The sequence below is a fragment of the Myotis yumanensis genome, unplaced genomic scaffold (assembly GCF_028538775.1).
Source record: "Myotis yumanensis isolate MYYU_CA2020_CCGP unplaced genomic scaffold, mMyoYum1.0.hap1 SCAF_19, whole genome shotgun sequence".
NCBI lineage: Eukaryota > Metazoa > Chordata > Mammalia > Chiroptera > Vespertilionidae > Myotis > Myotis yumanensis.
In genome coordinates, this window is record NW_027223770.1 from 809,496 (window position 1) to 830,066 (window position 20,571).

General features: G+C 52.6%; 1 protein-coding gene across 5 annotated transcripts in view; it reads left to right on the forward strand.

Annotated features, from left to right (window-relative positions):
- The window catches only part of GRIK4 (glutamate ionotropic receptor kainate type subunit 4), a 253,215-nt gene that overhangs the window by 133,012 nt on the left and 99,632 nt on the right, over nt 1-20,571 (forward strand). For all 5 annotated transcript variants that reach the window (XM_070399383.1, XM_070399384.1, XM_070399386.1 and 2 more), the window contains 3 exons: nt 444-541; nt 4,235-4,400; nt 19,310-19,488. In XM_070399383.1, the coding sequence (XP_070255484.1) occupies nt 444-541; nt 4,235-4,400; nt 19,310-19,488 (443 nt within the window). The remainder of the gene's footprint in view (nt 1-443; nt 542-4,234; nt 4,401-19,309; nt 19,489-20,571) is intronic.

Here is a 20,571-nt window from a genome sequence, read left to right on the forward strand (position 1 = left end):
GACTGTGTGTCCCACCCATTCGTGCGCTCACTCGTGAACATGCACTGGCACCTGCCCTTAGGGTTTGAGTCTGATGAGAGGAGGGAGACATCTGAACAGCAACCCAAGTGCAGTCGGGGCGGGGCCGGGGGGGGGGGGGCGCGTGCAGTTCTCACCATCAGCCTGTCCTTTCCTGGCAGTCAGAGGACTTACACACCTATCGGTGTGGCCATGTGTCGCCACAGCCTGGGCCACTTCCTCACTTAATACCACCCATAAGCGGCATCAGTCCTGGAGCCCAGCCGTCCAGGGGGCGAGGCGGGCAGGCAGCAGGGGTGGAAGGCGAGGGGCAGTGGGAAGTGGGGAGTTGGGAGGTCAAGCCCAGCAGCGCACTGGCCGCACCCTGATGAGTTTCTTTTCCTTGTTTCCTTCCTGCCCCTGCTCTTCCCCTGCTGCCGCCTCAGTGTGTCAGATCCTCCCCAAGGGCGTGGTCGCTGTCCTGGGACCGTCCTCCAGCCCGGCCTCCAGCTCCATCATCAGCAACATCTGTGGGGAGAAGGAGGTGAGTGCTGGGCAGACTAGGGGCAACCGCAGGCTGCAGCCCATGCCCACAGATGCCGTGGACTCAGAGGCCAGAGGCCCGTGGGTGTCCAGTTCCAGGCTGTTTGGATAGAGGGGACTGGAGCAGGTTTCACACAGGATTTCAAGGGCGCCTTTGGGTCTATGGTCCTTGGGGAGGTGGGTCTGGGGGAGTGGGTAGAGGAGGGGTTGGGGTTGGGGTGGGTGGGGGTGGGAGCCAGAGGGCAGAAGTCTGACTCCACGTGACAGAACCTGTTATGTATTTAGACATTGGGACTCTGGGGAAGTGGCATTGCTACATTTGATGGTAAAATAGTTTGAAAACTTGTTTTATAAGTTCTCTAGAAAGGATTCTATTTTGCTTTCTACCTCATTCACCAAGTCCAGTGTTCACTCGTCCATCAGCAACTTCCTCCGCAAGGTGCCGCCTCTACCTGGAGTCTCTCCCCTTTCAAAGTGCTGAGCCATTTCCTGTAGTTCTAGTTCCATGAGAGATGAGGATGCTGGTGAGGCTGAGCAACAGCCTGCTCCTGATTTCAACTCTCTCCCTCCTTCGTCCCTAGAGAAACAAGCTGTGAAGTTCAGCGATTCTGCCTGTTGCTAGAATTATTCTTAGGTCTTCCTAGAATCAACCACTTCTTTCCCTTCAGGCGTATCCCTGGGAGACAGTGGCAAAGCGACCCGGAATCCTCTCTCTGCCCCAAGCGCCTCTAGCCAGGCCCTTCAGGGCCGGAAGGAGCTGGGGAGGGGCAGAAAAGAGGCCTGGGAAGCGGGACCAATCTTCCTCCTGTCCTAGGGACTGGAGGCTCCGCCTGGGGCGGCTCTGGCTCTTAGAAATAGGACAGGACCCACTGCAGAGAGAAACTCCTCCGCATGCAGTGCAGGGACAGTGGGGCCGCGCAGCCTCTGTCCTGGCCCTCGGTGCTCCCTTGATGCCACTGCTTCTCCGATGACCAGAAGGCTGAGTGATCTCCCTCCCAGGACCTGCTCTTGGAATCATCACGCCATGAACGTCCTGCAGGCCTTGCTGCCCCACCACCACCCCCAGGGTCTGCTCTTCCAGGGCCAGGAGCTGCTCTGTAGACCAAGCCCCTCACCTTCCTGCTCCTGGCCCAGTCCAGGGACCTGCCCGGCCTCATCCCCTCAGGCATTCTGAATGATGATTCTCAGCCAGCCCAGGCCTCACCCGGGCTTCTGCCCCACTGCAGCCCCCAACGGCTCAGTCCCGGGCTCAGGACCTTGGACCTGGAGTGTAATTTCCATCTTCTTGCTGGGCTCCAAGTGACAGCTCACCTCCAGCTGTTGTGATCCTCCCACATGAGCTTGCCCAAGGACAGCTCCTCACTTTCTCTCTTCTGTTCTCCCCTTTTCTCTTCTTCCTTCCTCTCCCCTTCCTCCCATCCTATTTTCCTCTCGGTCCCATACAGACCTTCCCCTGAGCCCACTCCAGAATGGCTTCCTCCTGGGCCTCGTTGGCTGTTTTATCTCAGCTTCGCACACCCCTGACCTTCTGGGCATCGTAGCCCAGAAGTGGCACACACTCCTCATCAGCTCTCCAGCTGCCTGTGCTGCCCGGGGCTGGCAGGACAGCGACCTCCTTTGTCTGGCCTGTTCCTTCCAGAGCAGCCTTTGCTCTCCGTTCCAATCATGCATGGCTTTTAATGTTTTATGAGGTTGAACTGCCTTACCCTGAACCCCCTCAGCTCCAGGGAAAAGAAATGGAGTTCTCACCAAGGAGCTCATTTTTTTGAGTGCTGCTAACACCCCCAGGCCCTGACCGCTGCTCTCTGCCTGGCTGCCCTCCCCCCTCCTGCTCACCTCTCCTGCTCCCACCTCCACAGATGGAGTGTCAGCAGGCGTGGCCAGGCCCTCTCTTCCTGGCTCATTAGAGTAGCTGGTGGCTTCCCCAGCGCCCTCCCACCAGTGCCCCTCCCGGAGCCCCTCAGCCTTGCCTCCTGCACACACAGCTCCAGGAGCTGGGCCGGAGCCCCTGCACTTTGGGAAAAAGGGTACAAGGAGGAGAAGGGGCACTGCTGAACACTTGCTGTGTGAGGCAGTGAGCGCTCCACCCCTCACTCACAGCATCTCATTTCATGCTCCGGAAGCTCCAAGAGGCACCTCTTGTCACCTCCATTGGAATGAGCTGGGCGGGTGAAGCAGTTTGCCCCAAGCCACACCACCTGGATGCAACCAAATCTTTAGACTTTAACCCATTTGTCCTTCACTTTCCTGAGCCCATGGATTTGAGGGTATTTCTAAGGGTATCATCTCCCAGAGGTGAGTGTGCTGCTAACGGAACCCTGGTGGCTGGATGTCCATGCACAGTGGCCTCAGCTAGAGATGCCCAAATGTGTCATCCAGGCCCCGTCCCCTCGCCTGCCTGGCCTGTGCTTCCATCTTGCTCCTCTGTGACCTTTATCCTTCCAGGGTTCATTCATTTTACACAAATCATATGGGATGCAAAATACAAGCTGGGACACAGGGTTCTTTAGGACACAGCTTCACTCTTCTGAGTCCTGGCTCCTGACTCACGGGACTCTCCCAGGTCTGCACTTTCAGTCTCTGCTGGAAATAGTGGCTGCTGTGTCAGTTCAGGGGTTAATCTTCGTTGAATTCAGACATTTCTCTCCCCATCTCTGCTAGTCCTTCCTCTCCCCTCATCCAGTTTCACGGAGATCTGGCCTCCAGCCGACTTTCCTCAGAAGCTTAAAATGATAAGGTCATCGACTCCTACGAAGACCATCTCAGCACATGACAGACTGGGCTAGCCTGTGAACGCACCTCCAGAAGTCCTTCCTGCTGTTTACCCTCAGTCCTACTTGCTTTAACACCACTCTAGAGCCATGCTTGCTGTGATTTGTGTCCCGTAGGCCACTGATCCTCAGAGAGGAGTGTTGAAGTTCCAGCCCCACCTCCCGCAGGGGCACAGAGCAGCCTGCAGCTCTCCTGGCTGATACCAGGGGTGAGGGAGACAGAATAAAATCAAGATGGATGGCAGCTTATTATGTTTTAACTGTCCAATGACCTACCCAGTAGCCTGAGCTGCCAATAAAGTAGCCATCCCAGGCTGTACTATCGCTTCCCAGGAGAAGGGAGGCGGAGTCAGGGCAGTGCCTCTTGGGAATGTCAGGAACAGAGTCAGAAGGGAGCTGACTGCCCCTTGCAGCCACAGCAGGCGTTTATGCACCTGGCTCCACTCACAGGCTCTCCACGTGGCTTCCTAGCCAGCGACGCCTCTCTCCACATGCATGTTCCAAGGTGTGGGAGTGGGCTGGTGCTCCTGCTGGGCCAGTGGCCTCATCTCTTGGTCCCCAGAGCAGTGTTTTTCTTTCCCTGCCATCTCTGCTCTGATTTATTCAGGACAACTCAAGGATTATGAGGATTATGCCTCCAAGAGCCACTTGTCGAGCTGCTCAGCAGTGGGCCATTTCTTCCAGAATCAGTCCCAAGGTGTACAGGGCACCCACACAGTCCTGGAGGGCCTCCCCTGGCCCGCCTGGCCTGCAGCGCTGTCTAGGATGCCATCCCGTGGGTGCCCTGAGGCTGCCAGCTCTGTTTCCTGCTGGTGGGAGGCAAAGGCCTGACATAAAAAATCCTCCTCCACAGCCTCTAGCTGCTTTCTCCCTCTTTCTGGACCCCTCCCCCACCTGCTGCTCATTTTTGCTCCTCCTCTCAGGTCCCTCATTTCAAAGTGGCCCCAGAGGAATTTATCAAGTTCCAGCTCCAGAGATTCACCACCTTGAACCTGCACCCCAGCAACACCGACATCAGCGTGGCTGTGGCTGGGGTCCTGAACTTCTTCAACTGCACCACGGCCTGCCTCGTCTGTGCCAAAGCAGAATGTAAGCCCCGCCGGCCGGCTCCCAGCAGCCCCAGTCTGGCTGGCTGATTCAACCTGGTTGCTGCCCTGGCTGGGGACACACAGGAAGGGGGCGCTCCCTTAGGTCCCAGGGCTGATAACCAGAGGGCTTGGCATTCCCGTGCTTACCTGTGAGCACGCCTTCTTGGCTGACTTTCCCCAGAAGCGTAAAATGATAAAGCAGCCGACCACCGGAGACACCCCAGGGCCCCTCAGACTTGGGGTCAGCCCGACACAGAGCTTTTGCTTGGCTGTGTGTCCCTGTGTGCACACACGTGTGTGTGCGTGTGAGAGCAGGAGCAGTCTGTCTGACAGAACCCCCCGGGCACGGGCAGAACAGAGGGGACTGGGTTACAAGGAGAATGGCCAACCTCCAAGCCTTAGTGCATCTGCAAACCCAATTCCCACCTCTTCAGCCTCGCTGCTGAGGAGAGGCAGGGACACAAAGGCGGATGCCTTTGTACTTGATGGGCTAAAGAGCTTCTTGCCTGGAGAGCAGGCTTTGCTGATAGAAGAAGGTCCAAGGTCACTTTCTGATAAAACTCTTGTTTTCTGCAAATGCTTGTTTTGGAAATGCTTTTCTCTGACTCTCAGACAATTATGACATAAACTTGGTGACTATGAGATGTAGCTCATTTGAGCAGCACTTCCCAGAAAACCCTGGCATCTGTGCACCTAGTGGCAGCTGCGCCCACATGCCGTGGGCAAGTGCTGACCACGGGCTGTCAGCGGGCCCAGCACCCACACCCCAGGCATCTGTCTGGGCAGCTTGCCGGCACATTCCTACCCTGTGGGCCTGGGTGGCTGCACGGGCAGGGCTCTGCCATGCCCACCAGGGCTCCTCTCAGTAGCTGCTCAGAACTGCTCAGCACATTGACGTCTTCCCTCCTCCCTGGAATCCTGAAGGCATCTGCAGACATCACCCTCCCTGTCAGGAGCCACCATCCTCACCCACCCTGGCAATGGTGGCCTCCACATGCGCATTCTCTCACCACTCAGCAGACATGACTTTCTCTGTACTGCAAGAGAAGCAAGAGCAGCTGAGTCCCACTGTGTGAGCCATCCCCCCCGCCCGCCCCCATCCACACTCTACTCTGATTCCACCCATGTCCCCTGCAGTCAGTGTTCTTCAGTTCAGGGTCCAGTCCGAATCACTGGCTGCATTTCAGTTGTCATGTCTCTTCAGCCTTCCTTCAATTAGATCTGTCTTAGTCTCTCAACTTCAACGTTTTGAAGAGCAGGGGCTGGTTATTTTGTAGAATGTTACTACTTTCTGCTTTGCAATAACTACCTGTGGGAGATGATTGGAAGGCACGTGAATATCCTGCTCCTTAGAGCACATGGAGGCCTGTTCCTGCATCACATCACTACATGATTGCCAGATAGTGGGCTCAGCGACAGCATTCTTTCTGCATGTGTTGGTGAGCAGTTTGCGGTGAGGCTCTTGTCTTCTCCTTACTTATTTACTTCTGTCAGTATGGATCCACGGATTCTGATTTTATTCAATGGCTATAATCCGTTATTATGATGACTTATTTTGATGCTCAGATTGTCCCAGATGTGGCAGTGGGAGCTCCTGCAAGCTGGCTTCTGTGCCTGTCGGCTTTGAGCACCTTCTGACCTCTGGCACACGGTGGTCCAGGTCCACGCCCCAGCCCAGCCCGGGACTCAGCCATTGGCTAAGGACCCCTGTTTTATTATCTTGTTTTGTTTGTTTTCTGTGTTTTTTAAGGAATAATAGAACCCTAGGTCTGAACCTTAGGTGTGCTCATTGCCACCGAGGTGTCATCTCTTACGTCCTTTCAGTGGATAAACGGGAAAATATCCCTTTCCTCTCATTCTTGCCTTTCACCACTTTATATTTGTAGTTCCTTTGCCTCATCATGAGAGGCCTGGCTCCAAGCAAAATCAATGCATTTACTCCTTTGTTTAATTCTACAGCCCATAAACTTGCTTCAGAATTACTACACCCATACCACTGCTAATAATAAACCTTCTAACCTATGAAGTCATGTAAGTTTTTTGCAGTTATTTTGGCCCTTTTATCTTCAGAATGAGGGGAGTAAAAGTACTCTAGCTAAAAGTTACTTGGGTTCTTTCTTTTTTACTTTTCTTTAATATAGTTATCTATTTGGTATATTGTTAAGTTTATTTGTCTGTGTTTATTTTCAACTTTGAAGTAAAAAAAAATCCTTGTTGATTTAACTTCTGGCATTTTAATTATGTGCTTTGGTGTGGCCCCCTTTGGGTTCATCTTGTTTGGGACTCTCCGTGCTTCCTGGACTTGTGTGTCTTTTGCTTCACCATATTGGGGAAGTTTTCAGCCATTAACTTTTGGAAAAGGTTTTCTGTCTCTCTCTCTTCTTCTGGGACCACTATGATTCAAATGTTGGTATACTTGATATTGTCCCAGAGGTCCCTTAAACTGCACTTATTTTTTTAAATTTCTTTTTCTTTTTGCTGTTCCAGTTGGATGTGTTCTGCTCCTTCGTTGCCCCAATCACTGATTAGATCCTCTGCTTCCTCTAACCTGCTATTGATTCCATCCAATGTATTCTTCATTTCAGTTATTACATTCTTTATTTCAGATTGGTTGTTTTTTATGTTTTCTGCCTCCTTTTTTATGTTTCCTATTTCTTTTTTTTTTTTTATTGCTTAAAGTATTACAAAGAGTTTTACATATGTCTCCTTTTTTCCCCCGCCCTTGAAAATCCCCTGGCCTTCCCTACCCCCCAGTGTCTTATGTCCATTGGTTATGCTTATATGCATGCATACAAGTCCTTCGGTTGATCTCTTACCACCCCCCTCCTGCCCCCCAACCCTTCCCGGTCTTCCCGGTGTAGTTTGACAATCTGTTCGAGGTAGCTCAGCCTCTGTATCTATTTTTGTTCATAAGTTTATAATGGTCTTTATTATCCATAAATGAGTGAGATCATGTGGTATTTTTCTTTCATTGACTGGCGTATTTCACTTAGCATAATGCTCTCCAGTTCCATCCATGCTGTTGCAAATGGTATGAGTTCCTTCTTTTTTACAGCAGCATAGTATTCCATCGTGTAGATGTACCACAGTTTTCTAATCCATTCATCTACTGATGGGCACTTAGGCTGTTTCCAGATCTTAGTTATGGTGAATTGTGCTGCTATGAACATAGGGGTGCATGTATCCTTTCTGATTGGTGTTTCTGGTTTCTTGGGATATATTCCTAGAAGTGGGATCACAGGGTCAAATGGGAGTTCCATTTTTAGTTTTTTAAGGAAACTCCATACTGTCTTCCATAGTGGCTGCACCAGTCTGCATTCCCACCAGCAGTGCACGAGTGTTCCTTTTTCTCCACATCCTCTCCAGCACTTGTCGTTTGTTGATTTGTTGATGATAGCCATTCTGACAGGTGTGAGATGGTACCTCATTGTTGTTTTGATTTGCATTTCTCGGATGATTAGTGACTTTGAGCCTGTTTTCATATGTCTCTTGGCTTTCTGAATGTCCTATTTTGAAAGGTGTCTATTTAGGTCCTTTGCCCATTTTTTGATTGGATTGTTTATCTTCCTTTTGTTAAGTTGTATGAGTTCCCTATAAATTTTGGAGATTAGGCCCTTATCAGATATGACGTTGGCAAATATGTTTTCCCACGAAGTGGGCTTTCTTGTTGTTTTGTTGATGGTTTCTTTTGCTGTGCAGAAGCTTTTTATTTTGATGTAGTCCCATTTGTTTATTTTCTCTTTAGTTTCCAATGCCCTAGGAGCTGTATTGGTGAAGAAATTGCTTTGGCATATGTCTGAGATTTTGTTGCCTTTGGATTCTTCTAGTATTTTTATGGTTTCCCGTCGTATATTTAAGTCCTTTATCCATTTTGAGTTTATTTTTGTGAATGGTGTAAGTTGGTGGTCTAGTTTCATTTTCTTGCATGTATCTGTCCAATTTTCCCAACACCATTTATTGAAGAGACTGGCTTGACTCCATTGTATGTTCTTGCCTCCTTTGTCAAATATTAATTGAGCATATTGGTTCGGGCTAATTTCTGGACTCTCTATTCTATTCCACTGATCTATATGTCTGTTCTTGTGCCAGTACCAGGCAGTTTTGAGAACAGTGGCTTTGTAATACAGCTTGATATCTGGCATTGAGATCCCACCTACTTTGTTCTTTCTCAGGATCGCTGCAGCTATTTGGGTTTTTTTTTTTTATTCCAGATGAATTGTTGGAGAGTTCGTTCTAGGCCTGTGAAGTTTTCCGTTGGTATTTTAATGGGAAGTGTGTTGAATTTATAGATTGCTTTTGGTAGTATGGACATTTTAATGATGTTGATTCTACCAACCCAAGAACATGGTATGTTCTTCCATATGTTTATGTATTCCTCTATCTCTTTTTTCAACGTCCTATAGTTTTCTGAGTAGAGGTCTTTTACCTCTTTAGTTAAGTTTATTCCTAGGTAGCTTAAATTTTTTGGTGCAATGGTAAATGGGATTGTTTTTTTAGTCTCTCTTTCTGTAAGTTCACTATTGGCATATAGAAATGCCATAGATTTCTTGGCGTTAATTTTGTATCCTGCTACATTGCTGAATTCATTTATTAAGTCTAGTAGTTTTTTGATGGAGTCTTTAGGGTTTTTTATGTATACTATCATGTCATCTGCAAATAAGGACAGTTTTACTTCTTCTTTTCCAATTTGGATGCCTTTTATTTCTTCTTCTTGTCTAATTGCAATGGCTAATACTTCCAGTACTATATCAAACAGGAGTGGTGAGAGTGGGCATCCCTGTCTTGTTCCTGTTCTTAGGGGAAATGGTGTTAGTTTTTCTCCATTGAGTATGATGTTGGCTGTGGGTTTGTCATATATGGCTTTTATTATATTGAGGTATGATCCTTCTATTCCCACCTTGATGAGAGTTTTTTATCAAAAATGGGTGTTGGATTTTGTCAAATGCTTTTTCTGCATCAATTGATATGACTATGTGTTTTTTTTTCTTTCAATTTGTTTATGTGATGTATCACATTTATTGATATGCGGATATTGTACCATCCTTGCATCCCTGGGATAAATCCTACTTGGTCATGGTGTATGATCTTTCTGATGTACTGCTGGATCCAATTTGCTAAGATTTTGTTGAAGATTTTGGCATCTATATTCATGAGGGATATTGGCCTGTAATTCTCTTTCATTGTGTTGTCTTTACCTGGTTTTGGTATTAGGGTGATGCTGGCTCCATAGAATGAGCTTGGAAGTGTTCCTTCCTCTTGGATTTTTTGAAATAGTCTGAGGAGGATAGGTTTTAGTTCTTCCTTGAATGTTTGGTAAAACTCCCCTGTGAAGCCGTCTGGTCCTGGGCTTTTGTTTGCTGGAAGCTTCTTGATGACTGCTTCAATTTCTTCCATAGTTATTGGCCTGTTGAGATTTTCAGATTCTTCCTGATTGAGTTTTGGAATGTTGTATTTTTCTAGGAATATGTCCATTTCCTCCATGTTGTCTAATTTGTTGGAGTAGAGTTGTCCATAGTATTGTTTAACAATCATTTGTATTTCTGTGAGGTCTGTTGTTATTTCGCCTCTATCATTTCTGATTTTGTTTATTTGGGTCCTCTCTCTTTGCTTCTTGGTGAGCCTGGCTAGAGGTTTATCAATCTTGTTTATCCTTTGAAAGAACCAGCTCTTGGTTTCATTGATATTATGTATTTTTTTTTTTTATCTCTATGTCATTTATTTCTGCTCTAATCTTTATTATCTCCTTCCTTCTGCTCACTCTGGACATTTCTTGTTGCTCTCTTTCTAATTCTTTGAGTTGTAGAGTTAGATGATTTACTATCATTTTTTCTTGTTCTTTGAGTCGTTCAGGGGCTGCTCCTTGGGTGGCTGTGGCTCCTCGGGCTGCGGTTGCTCCTCGGGCGGTTGTGGTAGCAGTTGCTCCTCAGTTGGCAGCAGCTCCTGTGGTAGGTGCTGTTCACCGCTGTGGTGGCTCCTCAGAAAAGGATGAGCTGGTTAAAAAATAAGCTTCTTCACCCTCACTGGTGCAAAGGTCCCGCTTTGGCTTCAGTCCAACCAGACTGCATCCACTGGGTCGACTGGGGCTGGCGCGGGTCAAAAGCCTGCGTTCCTGGTGGGCTGCCTGTCTCTGGGCTGGCTAAGAGCTTGGATCACAGGTCCCTCCTGGTGCCCAAGTTCGCAGGGGCTCCTTTGTTGAGATCATTGAGCATCCTAATAACCAGTGTTTTGAACACTTTATCTGATAGATTGCTTGTCTCTGTTTCATTTCATTCTTTTTCTGGGGTTTTGTACTGGTCTTTAGCTTGGGACGTATTTCTCTATCTCTTCATTTTGGCTGTCTCTGTGTGTTTGTTGCTATGAATTAGGTGAAACAGCAACCTCTCTTGGTCCTGCAGGAGTGACCTTGTGTAGGAGGGCTCCTGTGTAGACTGTGTGTCAGTGTCCTTGGCATGCCAGTGGGAGCTGGAGCCTGCATGGGCCACAGGGAGTCCCTGGGGGACAGGCCTTATGAAGACCTGGAACTATAGCTGGAATGGAAAGGGCCAAGGAAGGTCCCAGGGGCAAGCTACACTGGACCCTTGGCAGGGTGGCTGGATTTATAGCTGGAGTGGACTCAGGCCTCCCAGAGTTCCTGGGCTGAACCGCAGCTGCAGGTGGAGCCAGCTGAAGGGATCCTGGACGTAAGCTGGACTGTAGCTGAGGGAGATTTGGTTGCAGGAAGCCACACCTGGGCTGGAGCTGCAGCTAACATGAACTTGAATGTGACTTGAGGAGAGTTTGGGGGCGAGTTACAAGGCTGGAAGCTGGAGCCAGAGCTGCTGCAGGTCAACCTCTCTCTCTCTCCCTCCCTCTTCCTTCTCTCTCCCTCTCTCCCTCTCTCCCTCTCTCCCTTTCTCTCTCTCCCTCCTTCTCCCTCTCTCTCCCTCTCTCCCTCTCTCCCTCTCTCTCTCTCCCTTCTTTTCCCTCTCTCCCTCTCTTACTCTCCATCTCTCTCTCTCTCTCTCTCTCTCTCTCTCTCAGAAGCTGTTCGGTCAGCCCCTGTTCTTCTCCAGGGGGGACTGCTCTGTCTGTATGTGTCATTCTATGTGTTGCTGGAGAGGGGAGTGCAGGGTGTTCCCATTCCACCATCTTGGACCAGAGCCCATGTATGCTTTTTACATCACTTATCGTTTATTTATTACAACCAAGGGCTTGGAAGTACTGGCATTCCTCATCTTAAAGCTAAATGAAATGTAAAACTCAGTTCCTCCCTCTCACCAGCCACATTTCCAGTTCTCAGTGGCCACATGTGGACAGCGCAGATCTAGAACTTTTCCACCAGACATTCCATCAGGCAGCGCTACTTAGATGGTGTGTGCTTTGTGAATAATGAGTTTTGTGGCCCTCCACTCAAACCCAGAAATGTCGGATACCACTCTGTTCTATTTCCCCTTGTAGAGATGCGCGGCACATTAGCATGGACGCTGACCTGTCCTAAACCAAACAACTATCTTACCTCCTCATCTTCCAAACAGCTTCGGCCATGAGCCCAAAGGGTGCTGAGCTGGAAGCCCATAGGATGCCAGTCTTCGATGGAACATGGCTGGGAAACCTTGCATTCCCCAAGTGGACCCCCTCGTGTGGGATCCTAGCACCACTGAATGGGGTAACGGAGTCAAGGACTCCCCTGGAAATTTCTGCCACAAACCCCCTCAGGCAGGACAGAACCGGCGCACCTCCTGCTCACAGCAGGTGTGTCGAGGGACAAAGCACAGGCTATAAACATCTCCAGGCAAAGGTTCTCCTGCAGTTTTCCTCAGTGCTGTGTACAATGTCTCACCAACCTGACAGGAAGTTCTTTCTTCTGTCTAGCCACAGTCCCTCTTGCTCTCAGTCAGCTGGGCCCTGGCAGCTGAGGCCCATGCTGGAAACACACTGTGAATTTGGGAGACTGATGGCAGCGCAGAGGCCACGTTCTCCCCACCCCCATCTTTCCATCAGACAAGGGGACAGTCTCCACGGCCATGCCAGGCACAGACTGTCCTGCTGTGAGCGAGAAGCCACAGTCTCTTCCCCTCCCCCCTCTTTTCCCTCTGGCCTGTGTTCTGGCCCTCCCTGCCCATTCTTGGGCTGAGCTAGGTGTGGGATGGGACAAAACCAAGAAGCGAGTGAAATATGTTGTTCAAGCATTTGAACTAATTCGGTGCCCCTTCCACACCAGCAACATATCAGAGCCTCGTCCTGCTCCCTCATCTGCTCCGTGGAACAGTCTGAAGCCACAAGCCTGGGCACGTGTGCCTGGCAAGCAGGAGGGGATGGAGACTTCTAGATTTAGGGCACCGTGCACAGTGGTGAGCTCCGTGTGCTCACTAACCCTCCCCACAGTCCTCTGAGGTCGGGATTATGCCAGCTGCCTTCTGGGAACATTGACATTTGCAGAAGCAAAGCCCGCACCCAAGGCATCAGCTGGTGGAGAAGTGATGCCCATGGAAATGGGTTTTTATCTTGTTTTTTGATAGAAGGGTCCTCTGCCTTCATGTGGGCATTTGCATCATTGCCCTCTGACCCTGTCCAACCCTGGCAGTGTCTTTCACAGCCTCTCCATCACCCTCCACCCCCACTGACCCCCTGCCTTCCACATCCCAAAGCCAGCCTTTCTCCTTCCCAGAACATCAGGCCACATCCCGCCAGGGCTGTGGGGTCCTCTCATCTGGAGCTGGACTTGGAAGGACCCCTGCTGGGCCAGGGCCCTTCTGGAGCCGAGGGGTGGGTGGGGGTGGAAGGCAAGCCAAGGAGAGAGCAGCTCCGACCTCTGTTGCAGCTGCCTGTGGTAAACCCCCTAGTTCCATTAAACAGGGAGAAATGGAGAGGACGACAATTGAAGCATATCAAATGCACTGAAACACTCCTAATATGTTTAAAGTGACCGAACCACACTTTCTCATCTGCAAGTTTCTTCCACTGCCTAGAATTTTTAAAACATCCTCTTGTGATTCATAGAATTAGAGAATCTGTGCACTAGAAGGACGTCAACATTCTTCTAGCTCAACTTCCAGCCACTGGTTTGGGTTTAATCCCTGGGCAGCCTCTTCAGAGGCTCAGCCCTTCCCAACTGCCTGCAGCGCCTGGGCTCATCCCTCCTGCCGCTGCCGCTGTGCCACTGGCATCTTGAACAGAGGCTCTTCCTCAGGCTGAGCGAGGCCTGTCCTTGTTCCTGGAGTGGTTCCCACGGCTGCTGGGGACCAGAGTGTCTTCCTCATTCCCTCTGCTGCCCCTCCAGGCATTGCAACTCCCTGGGCTGTTAGGATGTGGGGGTGCTGTCTGTGGCCCACAGTCTCTAGTTCTGTCAGTCACTAAGTACCCCAAGCCCTGCCTCGCATGAGGGATGTGCAGAGAAGTATGAGTGGGACTCCTTCACATGGTGAAATAGTGTATGTGTGTGCATATTGTAATATGTAACATACCGGAGGCCCGGTGCACAAAATTCATGCACTGGAGGGGGTGGGTCCTTCAGCCCGGCCTGCACCCTCTCCAATCCGGGACCCCTTGGGGTATGTCTGACTGCCAGTTTAGGCAGGGATTGTGCCTAAACTGGCAGTCTGACATCCCTCTTGCAATCCGGGACCACTGACTCCTAACCACTCACCTGCCAGCCTGCCTGATTGCCCCTAACCTCTCTGCCTGCCTGCCTGCCTGATCCCCCTAACTGCTCTCCCCTGCTGACCTGATTGCCCCTAACTGCCTCTGCCTCAGCCCCTGCCACCATGGCTTTGTCCGGAAGGATGTCCAGTCTAATTAGCATATTACCCTTTTATTAGTATAAACTAAGGCCCGGCGCACAAAATTCATGCTCGGGCAGGGTCCCTAGGCCTGGCCGGTGATCAGGGCTGATCTGTGGGGTGACAGGGGTGGTGGTGATCAGGGCCCCTGCTCACACCAGCCTTGGCTGGCCTGGCACCACCCACTCACTGGCCCCACCCCCTGCCACTGCTGCTGGTCGCCTCCTTCTACGGGGCAACCGGCAGGGTGATCAGGGGGGCCCCCAATTGCACCCGCCTTGACTGGCCTGGTGTCGCCCACTCACTGGCCCCACCCCCTGCCGCCACCACTGGTTGGGGCCTGTGGGGTGGGGAAAGCTCCTGCATTGAGCATCTGGCCCCTGGTGGTCAGTGCACATCATAGGGACCGGTCATTCTGCCAGTCATTATACCATTCAGTCTATTTGCATATTAGAGTTTTATATAGAAAGATATACCTAAGTAGATGCTATAAAATAGTTTAACTGAATCCTGAAAGGAATAAAAAAGATACCTACTAAGGAGGGATCAATTTAAAAGAGAGCAGAGCCTAGCAGCCATTTCTGCACAGGAGCCTCTCATGTAAACTGCACTTCCCTGGGAGAAGGTTCTGCACTGAGCTGCCAGCTGACTCCCTCTCATGAAGCAGTTCCTGGAATCCTAGTTTGACCAATATGGCTGAGGCTTTCCCCATTCAATCAGAGCTGCACAGGTCTGACCAATCAGAGCATCTCTATTCTGATCAATTAGAATAGTGCCTTTGGACCAGTCAAATGTGAGGATCTGGTGTTCTCATTTGCATGAGGATAGACCAATCAGGGACCAGAAGCTGGGACTTCTGTCCATATACTAGTAGCCAGCGCCCCTCTGGCTTGGAGTGCACTTTCCATAGCAGCTGGAGGCTGCCTTTCTCAGGCTGCAACTGAAGCACTGGAGACATCTCAGAGATGTCTCACTGGAGCCGAGCAGAGTGCACTAGCAGCACAGAGCAAAGCCAGGCAGACTGGCGTAGCCTGGCATGGAGCGGGTGGAGCAGGAAGACTGGTGTGGACTGGCATGGAGCGGGTGGAGCAGGCAGACTGGTGTGGACTGGCATGGAGCGGGTGGAGCAGGCAGACTGGTGTGGACTGGCATGGAGCGGGTGGAGCAGGCAGACTGGTGTGGACTGGCATGGAGCGGGTGGAGCAGGCAGACTGGTGTGGACTGGCATGGAGCGGGTGGAGCAGACAGACTGGTGTGGACTGGCATGGAGCGGATGGAGCAGACAGACTGATATGGACTGGCATGGAGCGGATGGAGCAGAAAGACTGGTGTGGCCTGGCATGGAGCGGGTGGAGCAGGCAGACTGGTGTGGCCTGGCATGGAGCGGGTGGAGCAGACAGACTGGTGTGGACTGGCATGGAGTGGGTGGAGCAGGCAGACTGGGGTGGAGCAGATGGAGCAGACAGACTGGCATGGCCTGGCATGGAGCGGGTGGAGCAGACAGACTGGTGTGGAGCAGATGGAGCAGACAGACTGGCATGGCCTGGCATGGAGCGGGTGGAGCAGACAGACTGGTGTGGAGCGGGTGGAGCAGACAGACTGGCATGGCCTGGCATGGAGCGGGTGGAGCAGACAGACTGGTGTGGAGTGGATGGAGCAGACAGACTGGCATGGCCTGGCATGGAGCGGGTGGCGCAGACAGACTGGCATGGCCTGGCATGGAGCTGGTGGAGCAGACAGACTGGTGTGGACTGGCATGGAGTGGGTGGAGCAGGCAGACTGGGGTGGAGTGGATGGAGTGGGCAGAGCTGCCTGCTGAGAAAGGCCTAGGCCCTGGAAGCCTCACGGGGTGGCCTCCCGGCCCTGCGATAGCACTCTATTACTGCTGAGCTATTTGCACTAAATAAGGTTTTCGTCTTCCCCACACCCCAAATTGGTGATTCCTGTTGGTGTTGAATTGGCATCATTGGTCATCAGTTGACATAACTAAGGGCTGTGTTTTGTGGGCGGGATGATAAGTTTTGTAAGAGGTGGAAGACGGTGTGAAGGGTGGCTGAGCTATGAAGGTGGGAGAGAGAGGAGTGGAAACTGGATTTGCGAAGCACGTTCCAGGTGACAGACACTGTTCTGCTTCCTCTCACTAACCCTGTGAGACAGTTACTCTCCCTATTTCCAGATGAGCACCCTGAGGCCAGAGGGCAGAGGAAGTGCCCACATTGCCTGCAGCTGCAGGAGAGCTTGGCTTCACCCCCAGACTTTGTGCTCTCTTTGCTGCTCAGCTGGGGTCCAGGCTGGAGAAAGGAGTGAGCTCTGGGAGACCCTGGGTGGGATGCGGCCCTCCCAGGCTCACTGCCCTCCCCTGCCCGCCCTCCCCTGAGCCTCAGCTGGATGAGATGGGGTTGATGCTGCTTCTTTGTTTAAAGTGCAGTCAGTGGAGGGCATGCCGGGTGGTGCCTGGAGTGGGGTCCTCAGTGTATGTGGTCTCTGGGAGGAGTGTCACCCTGCTGTCACCGCAGGCTTTCCTGTCTCGTTCCACTGAATTTCATTGCCAAGACTGAATGATCCCAGGGCATTTGGCCTCTTTCCCAGCCACGCTCCAAAGATTCTCCTGCTACATCCAGGTCCCCCGCGACGCCTCCCCCTCCCCCTGCAGCTGTGTGCTCCCTCCCCCCCCGCACCTGCAGGTCTTTCCTGAGTCAAGGAGATGCCAAGACCCAGGTCCTCTGTGGCCTCCTTGGAAAGGCGGGCTCCAGGCCTTTGTGCAGGTGAGGTTGTGCTTTTCCATCAGCAACAAGGAAGATGTGGTGAATACTCTCCATGTACTTACAGGACACAATGCGGGGCCCCTAGAAAACCCGGCATTCAGGCCATGAAAGAATAGGGACATGAGCTGAACTTTCCTATAGACTTAGTTCCTGGGACCTAAGCTCCTGGAGGGCAGGGTCTGTACCTGCTCCATCTTCTCTTCTGGGTTTTGTGGGCCAGTGCCTGGCACGTGGGGTGCGCAGGGTGAATTTGGTTCAAGACTTCTACTCTCTCCCCTCTCAAGTTCTGCCTCACTGAGCCACGCCTTTTGAGCTCTTGTGTGGATGAGTAAATACAGAAGTGACATGGATACTACATATTCCAGTTCCCAGCGAGCTTTCCTAAAGGACCTCCTTGAGCTCTGGCCTGTTATACCCATTTTACAGATGAAGATGGAGCCTTGAAGAGGTTAGGTGACTTCTCAAGGTCACAGAGCCAGTGAGGGCTGACTTGAGCTTGAATCCAGACCTGCATCAGGGACTGGCAGCAAGTGCCCACCACCCTCATTGCCCTAGAGGCCGGTGGAGAGGGGCTTCGAGGGGCACAGACCGCAGTGGCTCTTTACAGTCCGTGTCCTGTGGGGAGAAAGGAAAGACAACCCCATTCCATGGCTGCTCAGGTGGCCATTCCAGGCTTCCCCTCCCCACCCCACGCCAGCCTCCAGCCCCTGGAATACTGCTCAGGCCCCATGAGGGCAGAGGTTGCCCACCTCCTGGAGCCCCCGTCTCCCTCATGCCAGGCCCTTGGGCTCCATCTGCTACTTTTGCCCTGCTCACATCCGGAGAAGGCGCCCTGGGCCGGCCTAGGCTCTGTGCCTGCTGCCTTCTGTGTGTTCTGTCCTCAGAGGCAGCCTGGCCTATGGGAAGAGGGCTGGATGGTGAGGAGAACATGGGACTCAGCCCAGCTGGCTCCCTGGTCGCCAGGCAAGGCTGCCACCTCTAACAAAAAGAGGAGGGCATGTGAACCTCTTCCCAGCTCCGACTCTCGCTAACCTTTTGATCCTCAAGAGTCAAGAGGGTGAGTTACCTGAGCAGGGAGGGTCTCTGAATGTCTCATGACATTCCTGCATTTCCGGTCCCTTCAGCCAGGATGGAAACAGGAGTGTGGGGGCCTCTGCCTGGTCAGAAAAGCCAGGCCTTCCCTTGAAGACACTGCCTGCAGCCTCAGGCTCTCTGTGCTGTGGACTTACGGTGCCTTGTCGCATTGCTGTGACTGCTGACAGGAGATGGACCATGTAAAATGTTCAGCCAATTACCTGGAACATAACAAGGATTTAATAAATGTTACTTCTGAGCTTTAAAGAGCAAATGCCTATAGGTCTATTCCATTGGGCAGGAGACCTGCACACTCTGCTGGCCTGCCTTAAAGACCTTAAAGACAGAGCAGAATTATGACCTTTTGTCTCATTCACATATTCTGGACTCTCTCCCTCCACCCCTGCCCCAGGCAGGTAGCAGTGACAGGAGAGGGGGTGGGGAGGAGGGGCCCTTAGAGAGGTCCAGTCTTCCTGTTCTGTTCTGGGCCCCACGATTTCCTGCTGGGGTGACAGCTTGAAGCCTGTTCTTTTAAAGCTATAATAACACTGTCTGATGCAGCCACTGTGCTCTGAGGAGTTCTCAGTGTTTGCAAGACCTATTTTCTGGGCCTTGTGATCACGAGGGACAGGGGCCCCACCCCCACAATGCAGACGAAGGCTGTTGAGAGCTGGATGTAACGGTTAGGAGGGTTTGCTGTGTGCACCCTTGGGCCCAAGTGTCTCATGTACCTCATCTAATCCTCGCCACGGCCCTGGGAGCTGGCCGCTGTTGCTGCTCTCATCTCTCAGATGAAGAAACTGAGGCCAAGGGAGCCGGCCACATGAACAGGTCACACAGTGAGCAAGTGGCTAAGTTAGGGCAAGAAGCCCAGGCCTGGTCCCTGAGCCCAGGGCTGCCTGCTGGCCAGTGCTGCCCAAGGGCCAGGAGCAAGTGGGGGCTCTGTCTGCCTGGAGGGAGCCCCAGGAGAGGGGGGATCTGTCTGCTTGGGGGGAGCCCCAGGAGAGGGTGGGGGCTCTGTCTGCCTGGGGGGAGCCCCAGGAGAGGGTAGGGGCTCTGTCTGCCTGGGGGGAGTGTATTGTCTACCTTATAGGAGCTTCCCAGGGGAGTCAGGGGGGCTATGGAAGCGTAGGAGCATGTTTTATTGAAGAGGGGATACTTGAAGCTCAAAACAGCTAAGAAACTTGCTCAGGCAAAGATGCACTTGCTGGGCCACCTGCCAATAGCAGGCCCTGGTGGGTGGCCTACTCCTGCTCCAGTGGGTCCCAGGCGGCATGCGGACCCTCAGGGCCTTCGTCCTCTCTCCCCTCCAGGCCTTTTAAACCTGGAGAAGCTGCTCCGGCAATTCCTTATCTCCAAGGACACACTCTCAGTCCGGATGCTGGATGACACCAGGGACCCCACCCCACTCCTCAAAGAGATTCGGGACGACAAGACAGCCACCGTCATCGTCCACGCCAGTGCCTCTGTGTCCCACACCATCCTCCTGAAGGTGCGTCCCCCCTCCGCATCCTCCTGAAGGTGCGTCCCCCCCTCCCCATCCTCCTGAAGGTGCGTCCCTCCTCCCCATCCTCCTGAAGGTACGTCCCTCCTCCCCATCCTCCTGAAGGTGCGTCCCCCCTCCCCATCCTCCTGAAGGTGTGTCCCTCCTCCCCATCCTCCTGAAGGTGCGTCCCTCCTCCCCATCTCCTGAAGGTGCGTCCCTCCTCCCCATCCTCCTGAAGGTGCGTCCCTCCTCCCCATCCTCCTGAACGTGCGCCCCCCCTCCCCATCCTCCTGAAGGTGCGTCCCCCCTCCCCATCCTCCTGAAGGTGCGTCCCCCCCTCCCCATCCTCCTGAAGGTGCGTCCCTCCTCCCCATCCTCCTGAAGGTGCGTCCCCCCTCCCCATCCTCCTGAAGGTGCGTCCCTCCTCCCCATCTCCTGAAGGTGTGTCCCCCCTCCCCATCCTCCTGAAGGTGCGTCCCTCCTCCCCATCCTCCTGAAGGTAAGTGTCCCTCCCCTCCCTCGGAGCCTGCACTCTGCTCCCTCTGTGCTGGGGTGTCCTCCTGCCCAACGCTCAAGGAGCCCTGGGCTGGGCCTGAGCCCTGACAAACCTCTGCGCACCTCAGTTCCAGTGGACACTCCTGAGGGCTGCCGGGAGAAAGCAGGTAATGGCGATGTCCTAGGGACACTGAGCTGCTGCAGGAGGGCAACCACCAACCAAGATGCTGGCCAGTGAGATCCCACCAGGGCTCTGGGGGAGTCCCTGGGTCTCTAGAGGGTTTGGGGTGATGAGGTGGGATGTCTGACCAGTAGTACAGAAAGATTCTCATGTGTGGACACCCAGAGCAGTCACAACTGTGTGCACTGCTGAACACAGGCCTGCATGTGACTACCAGGGCCACTGTGTGGTTTCCCAGTGTGGTCTGCTCGGTGACTGCATGAGGTGGGTGTGATATGCCCACTTCACAGATGAGGAAACTGAGGCTCCAGGAGAGGATCAGCCTGGCCCATGGGCCAGCCCTGGGAGCAGAGCCAGGCCTGCACCAGTCTCCCTGCCCACAGTGGGCTCTCCTGGCCACCCCCGACACAGGC